Below are 16,999 nucleotides of genomic sequence, written 5' to 3'. Positions count from 1 at the left end.
TGTGTGTGTGTGTGTGTGTGTGTGTGTGTGTGTGTGTGTGTGTGTGTGTGTGTGTGTGTGTGTGTGTGTGTGTGTGTATGAGTACGTCTGTGTATGTGTTGTGTTTGTCACCCACCACCACCTATTTGTTTATATTCTCATAATTTAGCAGTTCAGCAAAAGGGACCAGTAGAATAAGTACCAGACTTAAAAAGTAAGTCCTGGGATTGATTTCTTTGACTAAACCCTTCAAGGCAATATCCCAGAATAGCTACAGCCTAATGACTGAAACATCTAAAATATAAATAATAAGAAATCAATCACTTGACTATAGAAAAACCTTTGTGTGAACAACAGCTGCTACCATCAACACCTCCATTCAAAATGTAAATCTAAAAGCATAACATTGATACAACTGGAAATTATATTAAACACTTTAATCAAATACATACATTCTTGTCTACTCAAGCATACCTAGGCTCATTTACAAAAATCCTATTTATGTTTATACATACATACATACATATCTATCTACCTATCTATCTATCTATCTATCTATACACGCACTCTCACACACATATGTACATGTATATGCCAATATAATATTTGTATGCTAATATATATATATATATATATATATATATATATATATATATATATATATATATATCTTTCCTGTCATTCAAAGAACTGCAGCCTTGGTTAGACACACTGAGGTGATCTAATCAGTCCATAGTTGTCCCCATACTTTTGAAGATCAGATACGCTTCCCCCTGACTTTATTCCATTTTTGATCAATTTCAATTCACTGTTTTGTTTGATTTTTTTCTCAACTGGAATTAGTTAATTAAACTTTAATTGTTCTAATCATTAATTTTTTTATATATATTTAAGTAAAATTTAACTTACAACAACTACAACATAACAACATCAACAACTCAACAAATTACTCTGAAACATTCACATCAGAAAAAACTTGATATATTAAACTCACAAGCAACAGTGAGTTCTAGCTAAAATAAGAACCTAACTATATTTAGACTAAAGAAATGATAAAAGTAATAGCTAACAATTATACTTTAAAGTATTTGGTTCAGAAAAATCATTACTTTTTGACAGTTGACACATCACACACTGTTTTGTAACATAACCCTTTTGGGATTGACTACTAGCTGAAAATAAGACAATATAAGAGAATCAATGATAGAGAAAATATTGAAAAAGAATACAGCAGATTTGTGAAGGAATACTCCAGGTATGTCAGACAGTATACAATCATTTGATAGGATGGCATTTTTTTTCTTCTTCTTCCTTAGAGAGCCAGTCAAGCTTGCTTAGGGTTTTATTTTATTATTGTCATTGGCAGTCATCAAATGTTCTCAGTCAGTTTTATAATGTTTTAAAGTAAAACAATGAAGTATCTTAGAAGCAACATATCATTTCAGGAAATCAGAAATTCAAGATATTTTCAATAGAGGGACAGTGCCCATGACTATTTTCATGAAATCTGTAACTAGTGGAAAGAAGTTATCCTTAGACTGACAGCATAGCATGAATAGATTCTGTTAAAGTTACCTAAGGATTAAGCAGTGGTGTAAAACTAGGTTATGGATTAAGTCTGCTACTCAAGAATAGGATCGATTTCTTCAACAATCTTCCACACACTTTCTATCTACCAAATTTCATTCACAAGGCTTTGGTTAACCCAAAGCCATGGTAGAAAATGAACACCTAACCACAAGTTATATTCCTTGCTAAATTTCTTGTTAACTCTCACTTTGCTAACAAAATCTCTGTAGATGGTTTACGCAACTCTCACAAACCATTCATCTGCACCTGGTAAACTTTCTTATCAACTACTTGTCAACCGAGTATATACCTATCAAAGGCCTTCTCTAGGTCAACAAATATTAGGTGTGCTCTTAGCTAAGAATTCCATGGTTGCCTTACTTGGTACTATAATACTTTCAGTTACTTTCATAACTTAGCTCTCTGTAGTTAATTATTTCTTGAACATTTTTGTCCTTGAAGCAGTTAATGATGATACTGCTACACCAATAATTAGATATGATCCTTTTCTGTACTACAAGATTGGCTATTCAAGTGATTACTGTGTGTCCTACTTTGATAAATATTTTTTCAGCTATGTAACAGTTTAAACTCTCATAAACACATAGACAATATAACAAATATAATATATTCCACTTACATGTTCGATCAGCTTTTTTGTCAATTTCTCTGTCGTTCGATCTGAGACTTTTGAAGAGAATTTCAATTTCTATAAGAAAAGAAACAGAAGAAATATTTTTATAAACATAATACCATCTTTCTTGTGAAATCTTTAAAATATACAAACAAAATAAAACTCGTCTGAACAGAACAACCCTAATATTTTTCTCCTCAGAAAGAGAAATAAAAAATGTGTTTACATTTCATAATAAAGATTATAATTAAAAATTGCAGGTAGACCCATAAAAGCTACGAGACAGGCTTAAAAAGACTAGAAGAGAGGAAGAAGCAAAGAGCAAAACAAAGTAGCTAGAAGGTAGAATGTCAGATGTATTTAACTATAGTTGAACCAGAAATTAAGAGGTTCTACTATAGATAATAAAGCACATGAGATGTTCATCATTGCATGACAGTCATCATCATCATTATTTTAATGTTCACTTTTTTCCATGCTTACATGGGTCATAAAAAATTTTGTTGAGGCAGATTTTCTACAGCTGGATGTCCTTCTGTTCACCAACTCTCACATATTTCTAAGTAAGGTAATGTTAGTTCCACTCCTTTGATCAATGAACAGCATAACAGCTGGACATGATTTCATGGAAGATTGCAAATGAAAGACACCACTTGTATGACAGTGACATTCATTTACAATAAGCATACAATGTCAAGACAAGGAAGCACAAATACATACCCCAACACATACATACAAGGGGCTTCTTTCAGTTTACTTCCACTAAATCCATCTACAAGGCTTTATTTTGTAGAAGACATTTGCTCTAAGTGCTGCATGGTAGGACTGAACCTTAAACCACAGAGCTGGGAAGTGAACTTCTTAACCACATACCCATGCTTGTGCCTATTAGTGTACTAGAGAAACTGATAAGTCATTGGGGAGGAGTGTATGCAGAATGATAGTATGACATTTATCCTAAGTAATCATGTAAAGAAAGAGATATGGAAGCGCTATTATGAAAGGCTGTTGAATGAGGAGAATTTATAGGGAAAAGGAGGGTCTCAATCAAGTAGACCCAACAGAGGAACAAGCTTTTTAAGGATAGGAAGGTATAGAAGACAACTGGATATTAACTATAGTTAAGCTGAAAATATCTGGCAAGGTATAGGTCACATGCTAATGATACACGAAATCACTTAGCTAATGCAGGAAGATATCATGCCCAATGATTGGTGTAACAGTCGCATTGTCAACTACTACAAAGGCAAATGATAAGCAGTGGAGAGAGAAAACTACAGTGGTATCAAATTGATGAACCAGGTTATGAAAGTTATTGAATGAGTCACACTGTAATTGATTAGAAAAAGATTTAGCTTAGATGAGGAACAACTTGGGCTGGTGCCAAGAAGTAATGTTACTAATACCCTCTTCTCAGTGAGACAACTGTAGAAGAAGTATGAAGTATTCAGCTAGACATAAGCCACTGCACTTAGCATATGGTGACCTGTGAAAGACTTCTGACAAGCTTCTACACTTAGTAATCTAGTGACTGCTATAAAAACTAGGGGTAAATGAGCAACTTGTGACTGCCGTCAAATCACGTATATAGGCACAGACAGCAAGGTGTGAGTTAGCAATGAGTACAGCAACAAATTTAGCATACAAGTAGGGGGCTACCAAGGTTCAATCTTCAGTCTCCTATTAATCATTGTCCTCCAGGATATAACAGAAGAGTTTAAGATCAGCTGTCTATGAGAATTCCTATATACTGATGACCTAGTCTTTCTCATTTGCAAAATGAACCCCACTTAATTTTGATCAGATTGCTTTCAATTTTGGTGCATTGATGCAACTTTGAATTTTGATTACGATCAACTAATTACTTTATCTTGTAAATTAAAGAATCTGATGTTATTTGGAATCAAAGTTGGGAAATTTGGGTAATTTTGGCCAATCACTAGACAGCATGGCATTAGCAGCTTGTTACCATGACAACCGCACACTGTGTTGTGGTTCACTGTTGTCTACATTGATTTTTCACATTTGATTCTTCACACCACAAGATTCTCTTCACCTGCGTGTTTTGCTTTAATTTTTCTTATGTTAGTATATTGCATACTTTTCTGTGCTTCTCTGTGTTAATATTTTTATATATTTTTCATTTCATATATTTTTGGGACTCATTGACTCAGCTAGCTGGATTTACGATTTCACTAGGTTAATTCTGTTCATAAAAATTTAAATTAGGAGTATTTCTTAAACCATTAGCTTCACATTTCAACAGCTTAACTGGAATTTAGCCCATGTAACAGGAACTAAGTAGGATATAATGGAACAGAGAAACTGTGGGTGATATAGATAATTTGACATTATTTTTGAATTCTGCATGAAAAAACGTATAAGATACAGGTATTCTTTTCTTTGGGACAAATTCTTTGTTGACCAGTCTTATTCTTGTAGTTTACAAATCCAAGCATGAAAACATTACTCAACTTTGGAGTTTTGGAGACAGACACACCCTTCACACACACACACAAATGAATGCATAAATGTACATATAAACTTATATATGAATACATACATCCACATGCACTTATATATTAATGATGTACACAAATACATGACAGGTATACATAATACTGAAATACGCATGAAGTAAACACATGAAGACAAATATATTAATATAACAAATTTAAAAAAGTAATAAAATCAAACAATTAATGAAGAAGCAAAAGAAACAGTAAGATGATACATGTTGATTTTATTAGATATTTCTGTTTATTTAGAAAGCTACAATGAACAGGTCAGATGCTAAACTATAAATTTCACAGGGTACAACCTTAAAGTTGACACTGCTCTGCTAAACGCAGCAAATTTCTGTCTCACTATTGTCTATAAATACACAGTTTTTACAATTTTTAAACCTCTGTAACTTTTTTCTCTGCAACATCATACATTCAAAGCAATGAGACTGGAAGGCTACATTATTATAGCCAATTTTCAGATTTTTTACTTCCTTTTAAAAAAATGCATATTTTGTGAATGAAAAAACCTAGATCCCCTAGTTCTCGTAACTAAATCCATAGTAGAATAAGAGAACAAATTACAGATGTATAAGCAAATGTAGAATTGAGAGGTCTGAAAGTGAACTTAGCAAATACTAAAGTTTTAGTAAATAGGAAAGAAGACAGTACTCTGCTATTATTGATGAAATGATGATGCTTGATATGCAGAAAGGAAGTAGATAGACATTCCATATGATGTACTCAATGTAAACAATGGACACATGAAAGATGTGTGGTCACAGGCAGGCTAATAGAGAAGATAGACTTTGTATATGGTAGATGCTCAGGAGCAGTAAGCACTAAGAATGCACATGAAACAGATTTCCTCAAATGCCTGGAAGGCTCACTAGAAGTAGTTAATGGCTTTTGTTATGTAGGTGACCTAATTAACAGTGGAGATGGATGTTCCAAAATAATAGTAACCAATGAAAGAATTATGTGTAATGGTTGATGTGAGATCTATGAACAGACATTACGATAGGAGACAACATGAGTGAATTGGGAGTGCTCGAATGGAGGTGACACAAGATCAGCTGACTTGGAGGCACAGAGGTCATTGTAGCAGCATGGAAGGCATAGAGAGGAGACACCATCATGTCTGTGGGCCAGAGGTTAGAGTATGTCTGTAAGTGATTTCATAACAATCAATCAGGCAATATTTCATGTTATGTGATCTTAGATGTATGTGTGTATGAGCTTTGTAAAAGCTTGGTAGTTATTGAGAAACTGAAGAATAAAGTCAGTCTTTGCTATGTCACACTTTGCTGGAGAGTAAGGAAGACTGCGAGAAAGAAGAGACCAAAGCATCTGAACTCTTACTGGAATTTTTCTATGGACTAATAACTAAAGCAGATCATCACCCACTTTCTTACATTCCTGATTATACCAAATTCTATAGCTAATCTATCAGGACTTTATGAATATTCATTTGTAACTTGTTTATCTTGGTTTAAAAACAAAAACAAGACTGTGGAATCTGAACTTACTCTGTTTCGTAATTCTGTTTCTATACTGCTCATTCTTTTCTTTAATTCGTCGATGGTTTCTGTAAACTTATAATTTGTATCTGCAATGAAGAAATAGAAAGTTTTAAGAGGAATTATATAGAAGAGTAGTTGATGTAAGTGAAAAGACGGTTTATATACCAGTCTCTTTTGTATATGTTGTGAGGTTAAAATTGTCACAAGCTACAGAGAACTGGTCCATCTTCAACACCTGAGCCTGCAGGCCAACCAACCACCTTGCTGTGCGTGCATGTGTGTGTGTGTGTGAGAGAGTGAGAGAGAGAGAGAGAGAGTGAGAGAGAGAGAGAGAGAGAGAGAGAGAGAGAGAGAGAGAGAGAGAGAGAGAGAGAGAGAGAAAGAGAGAGACAATCTGATATATTTTGTGTGTACATATGGAAAAATATACTGTTGAAATTAAATGTTAATTTTATCAAATACTCATGAATTTTTGATACCACTGTACTATCAGTGAGAAAGAATGGTTTGATTATACAATATATTTACTTATATGTATGACTTGGGCTGTTCTATGTTATTGAAGAAAAATGGAGTGGGAGAGGAGTCAAGATGTTGTTTTACAAACTTTTTCTTCACCTGGCAAATGAATCTTCCATGAGGTTTTCCTATGGCAATAACACAAGCAACATATGAACCACTGTACTTTTCTGATCTAGTATATGAATGAGACAGGGCTTCCCTAGTGAAAGCTGAGAACTTTATATCGTTGGTCTAGAACAAAATTGATATTTATTAGAATAATATTTATATTTGTTTTAAATTTCTGAGCGAGAGATATACAGTAACAGTATCGGATAGTAATGTTTATATGCCAACAGAGTGTGGCAGTCCTATAAAGGACGATGTTACTGTTGTTTTAGCCCCAGGAAAGCATCTTTTCCAGCTGGCTATCGAAACACAGTTTGTGTCCATATAGCATTTGCAAAGGAGGTCATCACTACCATCTCTAGCCTTATGTGATACACGTATGCCACATTCATCATCATCATCATCGTTTAACATCCACTTTCCATGCTAGCATGGGTTGGACGATTTGACTGAGGACTGGTGAAACCAGATGGCTACACCAGGCTTCAATCTGATTTGGCAGAGTTTTTATAGCTGGATGCCCTTCCTAACGCCAACCACTCAGAGAGTGTAGTGGGTGCTTTTACGTGCCACCGGCATGAAGGCCAGTCAGGCGGTACTGGCAACGGCCACGCTCAAAATGGTGTATTTTATGTGCCACCCACACAAGAGCCAGTCCAGGGGCACTGGCAACGATCTCGCTCGAAACGAGATTCTGTTGGCATATAAACATTACTAAATAATTATATTTCCTAGATTATATTATTGTAGAATGTTGGACAAAAATGCCTTGTCTTCTAGCTTCTTACATTCTGATTTAAAATCTTGCCAAGGACAACTTTGCTTTTGATCCTTCTGGGAATGATAAAATAAAATACCAGTCAAGATTGGCTTCTTTCAGTTTCTGTCTACCAAATCCACCCACAAGGCTTTAGTTGGCCTTGGCCAAGGTGCCATGCAGTGGGACTGAACCATGTAGTTGGGAAACAAGCTTATCACACAGCCTTTGTTTTTTAATACTGAGTTAAAATAAAAACAATTTTACATTAACCTGAAGGATTATTCAATACTTTTGTAAAGTACATATTTATTATATTTATTACACTTTTACAGGAATGATGCTGCTACACACACACACACACACACACAGAGTGAGGAGGGATTATGATTTTGGGGGATGAGTAAATAAACAACAAAGAAAGAAACTGGAATGGAAAAGTTGGGGGGAGAAGTTTTAAGGATCAGATGTGAGACAATCAGGTTACAAGTCAACTTCACAAGGGAATGACAAAACTGATTAAAATAAAAAGAAAAGACAGGAAGTAGAAGGAAAACAGTTAATAAACTGACAAAGTTGAAGATGAGAGAGAGGGGTTGATATAAGTAGGAAAGAAAGGGAATGGGATTAAAACAACTGATTCATAAGATTAAAGAAAAAAAAATGAGAAATTAGATTAAAGAGAAATATTGTTTTAGCATTATATCATCATTTGATGGCAAGCATAGAGAGTGAAGCTTGATTACTGGGTGACTAACCAAGAGATCAACAATTTATATCTTGTCACTAGCAATATTTTGTGTCAATGACCAACATTTTTAGCTCTGAAATGACCTACTCTGCCTAACTATGAAGAGGTAACATAGAACTGACACAATTCTTTGTAGTAACTAATGTTATTGGCAGTGTCAATGGCAACTGTGTTATAAACATTGACAAGCATTTTGTTGACTTGCAATGTTTGTCCTAGATACACTACACGAAATTAAGAAGTATTCAGTGATGTCCCAACAATTCAGTGGCCCATGGCATTCATCGTGTATTATTGGATATATTGAACTCTAAATAAAAAGTAAGTTTTAAAATGAACGGGGTGAGACCTATCTCTTATTCACCAAATATTACAAAAACATTTGCCCCTTTACACTGGACCTAGAGACTAGGATAAGTAAAAAGAGTGAGAGAATAGATAAATATATTGGCAAATAAGTAAATAGATTAGTGAATAGCTAGACTGATGAATAGGTAATTAGATTAATGAATAGGCAAATAGACTGGTGGATAGGTAAATTGGTGAACACGTAAACAGATTTGGAAAAAAAAAGGGAAATAGAAAGGGAGATTAGTTAAATGGAGTGAGAAAATAGGTAAATAGATTAGAGAATAGGCAAATAGGTTAACCCTTTAGCATTTAAACTGACTATATCAAACCAAAATGTTCTATCTGTTTTATGTTGAAACTGACAAGATCTTGCCTCCCACACCTATCCTACTATGTCATTATAAAAATAAACTGTCAAATCATCGAAATCTTGAAGCTACAAGATAATCCATGCTTAATTCAAAACAATATGAATGAATAAGCATTACATGTGACAGAATAATTTTGAATGTTAAAAGCTTAAAGTTATGGGAGACAAGATAATTAAAACTGATGACAAATAGTTATACAATAGGACACAAAACATGGTTAAAAGATATGAAATTAGATTGTAAATCAATTAGTGAGGAAAAAACAAACCATTGCAGGCAATAAGAAGACATGCAACAAAGATTTTCTCCTACAAATAAAGCAAATGTGAAGAATATTTACCTGCTCTATGGTCTGTACTGGAATGAAATTCAAGCTTGTATATTGGAATGAACCATTTAACATCGAATGAATCTTTTTGACTGAAAGATATAAATGGATTCATCATGCTCATCATTACTGACATCAAAACTATCACTACCACCACCACTAAATCGACATTATCATCACTAAATCAACATTATCATCAGCATGGAGATATACAATTGTCAATTCAAAAATTTTAATTTATTAACGTTATATTATATTATATTATATTCTTATAATAATATAATAAATAATAAAAACTAAATACAAATTACATACAATTGTTTCGATTCTTACACATATTAAAATTATAAAAATTCATGTTCTTACTCACAAAGTTTTTCTCTACTAAATTGGGTATTAGATAGTTAAGCCAGTGAAAAATTGGATGTTTTCATCCCTATAAGAGGAACCTATTTTCCTTGTATTGGATTTATATATACATATATAAAATTCACGATACTGAACCTATTTTTGTAACAGAACTTTTTGGCATTGGAGAGAAACACACAAGCATGCATGTGCAAAAGCAAAAATATACTCATACAGATAGAGAGAATGAAAGACATTATAATTTATCAATTGAATGCAATTGATATAAACACTTTCCCTCTCCTCATATACATAAAGAGAAATATGCTCATACACATAAACAGAGAGAGAGAAGGGAGAAGAAGAGGAGGAGAATGAGAGAAACATTAAAATGTTGAATGCCAAATAAGTCAGTGTTGAATCAGGGATACTAAAACAGCCCTGTCAAAATGTCTCATGCCCTACATATAGTATTTGTATGCGTGACTGTATGGTAACAAACCTGCTTCACAACCACAAGGTTCTAGCTTCAGTCTCATTGTGCGGCGTCTTGGACAAGTGTCTTCTACTATAGCCTCAGGCTGACCAAAGCTTTGTGAGTGGATTTCGTAGACAAAAACTGAAAGAAGTCCATCATATATATGTATATATCTATGTGTGTGTGTCTTTGTGTCTGTGTTTGCCCCTCCCCCCACCATCACAGCTTGACAACTGGTCTTGGTGTGTTTACATCCCTGTAACTTAGTGGTTCAGCAAAAAAGACTGATAGAATAAGTACTAGGCTTTAAAAAAATAAGTCCTAGGGTCAATTTGCTTGACTAAAAACTTTCAGGGTGGTGCTCCAGCATGGCCACAGTCAAATGACTGAAACAAGTAAAAGAATAAAAGAATACTCTTTTACTCTTTTACTTGTTTCAGTCTTTTGACTGCGGCCATGCTGGAGCACCGCCTTTTAGTCGAGCAAATCGACCCCAGGACTTATTCTTTAGAAGCCTAGTACTTATTCTATCGATCTCTTTTGCCGAACTGCTAAGTTACGGGGACATAAACATACCAGCATTGGTTGTCAAGCGATGTTGGGGGGACAAACACACACATACAAACATACACACACACATACATATATATATATACATATATACGACGGGCTTCTTTCAGTTTCCATCTACCAAATCCACTCACAAGGCTTTGGTCGGCCCGAGGCTATAGTAGAAGACACTTGCCCAAGATGCCACGCAGTGGGACTGAACCCGGGACCATGTGATTGGTAAGCTAGCTACTTACCACACAGCCACTCCTATCTATTTAACACTTTATCAATTTATGAAAGTAAACAACACTATTATGTACCATTTCATCTCATGAGTCAATGCTTGCAAATATCTGGACAGAAAAAAAGGGATCAGCCAGACTTGTTTCAATTCTGCATTAGGATTTCATCAGTGACTGAGTATCCACTTTTTTTTGTCTATCTACAGGTTAGTGTATGATAAAAGTTGTACATTTACCAACAAGGGGATTTCATGTTGTTCAGTGCTGTCAAGGACATCCACCACCACCACCACGAATTTGTTGTACTCTTACATGTAAAAACAAACTGTTAACATTTGTCTATTACACAGTGTTAACTAAGTTATGATTATGGTCTCTTGTATAGTATAACATTGAAACAATATGCTGTTAACACACTAGTAATTAATTAATTGACCTAGAAGCCAAGAATGTTTTATATATGTGAATTGGCATCTCCATTTTATTTAAGCTCTTGGTAGTTTCCATAAGTGTGTGTGTGTGTAAATGTTCAACAATGAGAATGAGTGTTGAACATCACATGGGTAAAAACTTTTTATTTGTGTATTTTAAGGTTACCATTGGCTTATTGTTAAGAAAATATCTTAATATTTCAACAATTTCTCAAGCTGATCACATGGAGGAATCTCCATGTGTTCAGCTTGAAAAATAGTTAAGATATTAGATATTTTCTTAACATGAAACCAATGGTAGCCTTAATACACAAATATGTGTATATATATATATATATATATAAGAGGAAGAAGAGAAATCTAGAAAACCAATGCCTTTTAAACAAAATCCCTACTGCTAATTGTTCTGTATGGTCTTAATGACTCTTCCTTATCATTCTCATGGTCAGAAATATAGAAATACTGTGACCCAGTAATTGGTCTATTGGAAACCTGATCATCAATTACAATATTAAATAAATATAAGAAAAAAAGAATATTACTTACTAGAACTTTTGTTTGGTACAAACAATCACATCACTAAACAGAAAGAAACAACGTAGTTTCCTGGCATTATTACTGAGCAATTCAACAAGATGTTCAGCCTTCAGAAGATAATGGTCGTTCTCTACCTGTAATATATTTGTTAGAAATAATTTAGATTTTAATAAAGGTGCAGATGTGGCTGTGTGGTTAAGAAGTTTGCTTCCCAACCACAAGGTTTGGGGTACAGTCCCAATGTGTGGCACTTTGGGTAGATGTCTTCTACTCTAGCCCCAGGTTGACCAAAGACTAGAGAGTGGATTTAGTAGACAGAAACTGAAATAAGCTTGACATTTATATGTGTGTGTCTCCTTGTCTTGACATTGCATAATGTTGTAAAAGAATGTAATTTATTTCTAACATACTGTGAAAACATGTCTGACTATGGGGAAACATTAAATTGCTTGGAAATAGGTAAGGGTTAGTGGCAGGAAGGGCATCCAGCCATAGAAAATCTGCCTCAATAAATTCTGTCCAAACAATGCAAGCATGGAAAAGTGGACATCAAAATGATGATGATAAAGGATTTGACATTATAGAAAATAACTTTATCAAATGGCTCTACAATTTTCTATATTAAGATCATTATCTTAAGGTTAGAGGCTCAATTCCTGGATTGTAGGATGCATGTTGCATGATCAAGCAAAAACATTCATTTTATGTTAGTCCAGTATACTCAGTTGAGAGCTAGTGAAACCCTCTCTCCCTTCAATGCTCATATTTAACTTATTCTGCTGGATCAAAGGTGAAAGGGTTAAGGGAGTGTCTATTTTTGCTCACAACTACATAGAGACTGAAAACCGATTAGTGAAAGAAAGGTACAAGCTATCATGTCATACTGACTTGCTTGTGACAGCTATGGTGTAACAATATATGGTCTAAGAATAATTCTCATTTAGTTGTGATTTTTTGAGGTTATTTCTATAAATACTTAAAATCTGTTCAAATTCTTGATGTTTTAATTCACAATATATAGACATCATTGTTGTTGCCATCATTATCATCATCATTATTTTTTCACATCTGCTTTCTATGTTAGCATGGACTGGACAGTTCAAATAAGATCTAACAGAGCAGAGAACCACATCTTTTTTTCCAGTGCCTCAATTTGGACATGGCTTCTATGGTTGGATGCCCTTTCTAATACTAAAACTTTACTGAGTAGACAGAGTACTTTTTCCAAGGCATCAGTACTAGTGAGGTTGTTTTGTGACTCATAAAACTAAAGAGATTCCTTTACTGAGAAAGAAGAGTTGAAAGGGAGACACCTTTATGTGAGGTGTCTTGAGGGCTTCAAGAATGATAGTAGAGACAAGAATAGTTTGTTGTTGGTGAAGAAGATTCATGACTATCATGCATTATATATGAGCTAGTGGGAGTGGATGAGGTGGAACTGGAAAGAGAGATTAGAATTTACAAATACTATTTTATTTTGCTAAAAAGATAGAAGCAGCATCTAAAAAAAAGTATCAACTTATATGTATTTATGCATAAAAATAAAATAATTTCTTTGTCCTAAATATTGCATGCAAAGAAGTTTTTTTTTTTTTTTTTACAATTATATACTGAAGATAAACACTTCTTTTAAAAATTCTATTTGAAATATGCTTGCAAACCACACATGATACATTGTAGCTAAGATGAAAAGTAGAAATATAACTACTTATAGTTTTATGGTATTAACTTTTTTACAGGAAGGAAATAATTTATATATTTCCAGGAAATTAAATAATCTATTGAAAATGATAACTAAATAAATATGCTTGTCAATAGTTTCAGAGTTGAATTTGTAATACTTAGCAATATGGCCATTTCTTGATCAGAAATATAACCACTTAAAGTAGACAATATTCCCAAACAAGTCAATAAAAATAGTAACATCTAAAAACAATTTTTATCTACATTTTAAGTAGAACACTAAGTCATTTTTTGTTTAAAGGCAACATTATCAATGGTATTTATCAAATAAATAAAAATAAAGCACAAGAAAACTTTTCTACTGGAAGGAAACAGTTTACTTCTATTCAGGAAATTAAATAAGCTATTGAAAATGATAAATTAATAAAAATAGATATACATGCCAATGGTCCTAGAGTTATTTGGAATCTATGAAAAATACTTAGCAAATATGGTCATTTCTTGGTCAGAATTGATTATTTTGATTAAGACTTTTACTTAATTGATGTGGATGGTAGATGGAAGTTACAGCTGTGGCTCTTAAAGTTATGGCATAAACAACCTACCTAGGTGACATGTTAATTCCAAATTACAAACAAATAAATCAGGACCAAAAGGTTAGGGCTGGAGATAATTCTTAGTGAGGTAGAAGAAGCTGTTCAGTGTTGGTATCACAATAAAACATCTTTGTAAAGTTTGTTGGCTGGTGGTAGGCCTTACATATTATCCAGTTTAACATTGCCACTGGGTTCTTGTGTGCCTTTAATAAAAGTTCACTCTGTTAGGGTTTGGCTGAAGGTTAAGTGTCCAGACCAGAACCTCTATTCTCTCCTTGCTCCCATTTTAACTGCAGATGTTCAGACTGGACATCAACCACATGAGTTCAGTTCAACCAGTCCAGGGCGACCAATACATGTTCAGTTTAGACATTGGCTGCATCACTCTCACCAGTCTAAGGTGGCCTACAGATGTTCAGGTTGACCATACTACACACCAATTTCACTGCCTGGATGACATTCAAAGGTCATGTAAATTACCTCCTTTTCTCCAGGTTAACTTACATAAAAATATGGGATTGCACCTAGAGAGTTATCTTCTGAGGTACAAGTCTGGGAAGGTTTGTTTATGAAAGACCAGCAGTCACTCATGCATACCAGCTTCCTCTCACCACACCACTGATGTTATCCAAGGGAAAGGCAAAGGCCAATACAGCTTGGCACCAGTGATGTCGTATCTCATTTCTATGGCTGAGTGAACTGGAGCAACATGAAATAAAGTGCCTTGCTCAAAAACACAACACACATCCTAGTCTGGGAATCAAATTCATTACCACATGATTGTGAGCCCGGTGCTCAAACCACTGCGCCATGTGCCTTCATATAAAAACATTAAGACCAAAGTAATAGATACTGAACATAAAAAAAATATTTCTATAAATCCTATCTAAAATGATGTTCCTTTTTACTAATACTTATATTCAAAATAACAGAAAATCATGAAGAAACTAGGGATGAGAATTCTGGTTAAATGTGAGTGGGGAATTGGGGCTTTTTTGTTATTTGCTTATTTATTCATTTATCTATTTTTTCAGGTTGGATGTTGAATTTGATGTGACAAATATTTACATACATTGAAACTAAAAATGAGAGTTTAAAATTTGAACTGAATTCAGAATTTAAAGAAATAAGTTAAATTTTTTTATCAATTCAAATCAAATTTATGGGAATTCTTAATTGTTTCAGTTTTAGTTGAAACATTTTTCCACTTCAGTTTTTTACCTCACAATTTTAGTTTCTAAGATCATTTCAGAGTTTTTAATCTGAAGTTTCATCCAAAATGACTGTTTTTATTTAACGTAGAAAAAAAGGGGATGGTGGATTAGTTAAAATTCGAAGCCTAGTGCAAAAAGCAGAATAGTTGAAAATTACTAGACCATCCAGAAAAAAAAAGAAAAATTATTGATTAAATATTTAATCTAGTATCTAACGATCACTATTTTTGATCAGTTGTTGCAATAGTATCCCAAGATTGCATGTAATGTAAACTTAGGAAGCAATTTTAATATTGATCTAAAGATGTTTTTTGTTTCTCTTTTTTCCATATACTGCAGCTAATTTTAAACTTTATTCCATTTGCAGAAGCAGTCATATGGATACTGCAAACTAATAATAGCTTCAAGATATTTAATCTATCATCTTACAGCAGATAACAGCTGTCATGTTTGATGTCAGTTATTATCAAGAAATGAATAAAAAGAGGTTTGTTATAATTATAAATAATACATGACAATGTAACGAAATAAGTTATCACAAACCTGATCAGCATGAATGGAAGAGTCGTTTAAATTATGTTGTGTAATCCGCCATGTTCCTGACAAAATGTCATAATCTGGATGAGATTTTGGAGTGAACCGTAACAATTCCTGCAAATAGATTATAGAAGAAAAATGAAGTATTTTCTGTACTACTATTTTTGTTCAAATGATTAGTCTTTTCATCCATTTTAAGACATGAAATCATTTTGCAAAATTTTCAATGCATCACCTGTTACTACAGAATAAGTATTTTTCAATGTTTGCTGTAGGCTATTTAAATTTTTTTTTTATGATTCCATACAAAACCAAAATTTTAAAGAGGCATTACATACTCTCCTGTGTATTATTTTTGATGCTTATTTTACCAACTGCAGGTGGAAGAACAGAAAAAAGAATTTGATCACAGATGAAGGAGGGCTTGAAATAAAATATAGTAACACACTTTTATCATTAATACATCTATAATAATTGTTTCAAGATACAAAGCCAAGAATTTTGAGGGGAAGGGGTTAGTTGATACCAGTGATCCTGTACTTGACTAATACTTTATTTTATTGACCTTGGAAAGATGAGAGCAAATTTGACCCCAGTGAGATTTTAACCTACAATATAAAGAGCCAGAAAAAAATTCACATGGCATGTTGTCTGATGCTTTGCTGATTCTGTAAATTCAACTATTATCTTGATACCAGCTTGCATATATAAATCTATAACTATGGAACAAAATCAAAGATATAATTTGTTATGCACACAACTAAGACAACTGTGAGATAAACTATGGAATGAAATCAAATTTGTGTTAACTGGAACAGACTGTAAGTCTCATCTAACAGCTTCAACTTGATCAGCTGAATAAGCAGTCAGGCAAAACTTAAAGTCCCACTCAACAGAAATTTCATTCTATATATATTATATATATATATATATATATATTATATATTATATATATATATATATATATATATATATTATATATAT

The 16,999-nt window shown here is 33.5% G+C and overlaps 1 protein-coding gene across 3 annotated transcripts in view; it reads right to left on the bottom strand.

Annotated features, from left to right (window-relative positions):
* LOC106873811 (breakpoint cluster region protein) overlaps nt 1-16,999 on the bottom strand; it is a 54,835-nt gene that overhangs the window by 27,113 nt on the left and 10,723 nt on the right. For all 3 annotated transcript variants that reach the window (XM_014921323.2, XM_052968885.1, XM_052968884.1), the window contains exons 3-7: nt 16,022-16,129; nt 11,995-12,119; nt 9,410-9,489; nt 6,216-6,295; nt 2,189-2,257 (exon numbers count right to left, since the gene is read on the bottom strand). In XM_014921323.2, coding sequence (XP_014776809.2) covers nt 2,189-2,257; nt 6,216-6,295; nt 9,410-9,489; nt 11,995-12,119; nt 16,022-16,129 — 462 coding nt within the window. The remainder of the gene's footprint in view (nt 1-2,188; nt 2,258-6,215; nt 6,296-9,409; nt 9,490-11,994; nt 12,120-16,021; nt 16,130-16,999) is intronic.

Source organism: Octopus bimaculoides, chromosome 6 (assembly GCF_001194135.2).
Source record: "Octopus bimaculoides isolate UCB-OBI-ISO-001 chromosome 6, ASM119413v2, whole genome shotgun sequence".
In the NCBI taxonomy this organism is placed as follows: Eukaryota; Metazoa; Mollusca; class Cephalopoda; order Octopoda; family Octopodidae; genus Octopus; species Octopus bimaculoides.
The sequence above is the reverse complement of the archived record's forward strand: the minus strand, read 5'-3'. Positions and strand labels throughout refer to the sequence as shown.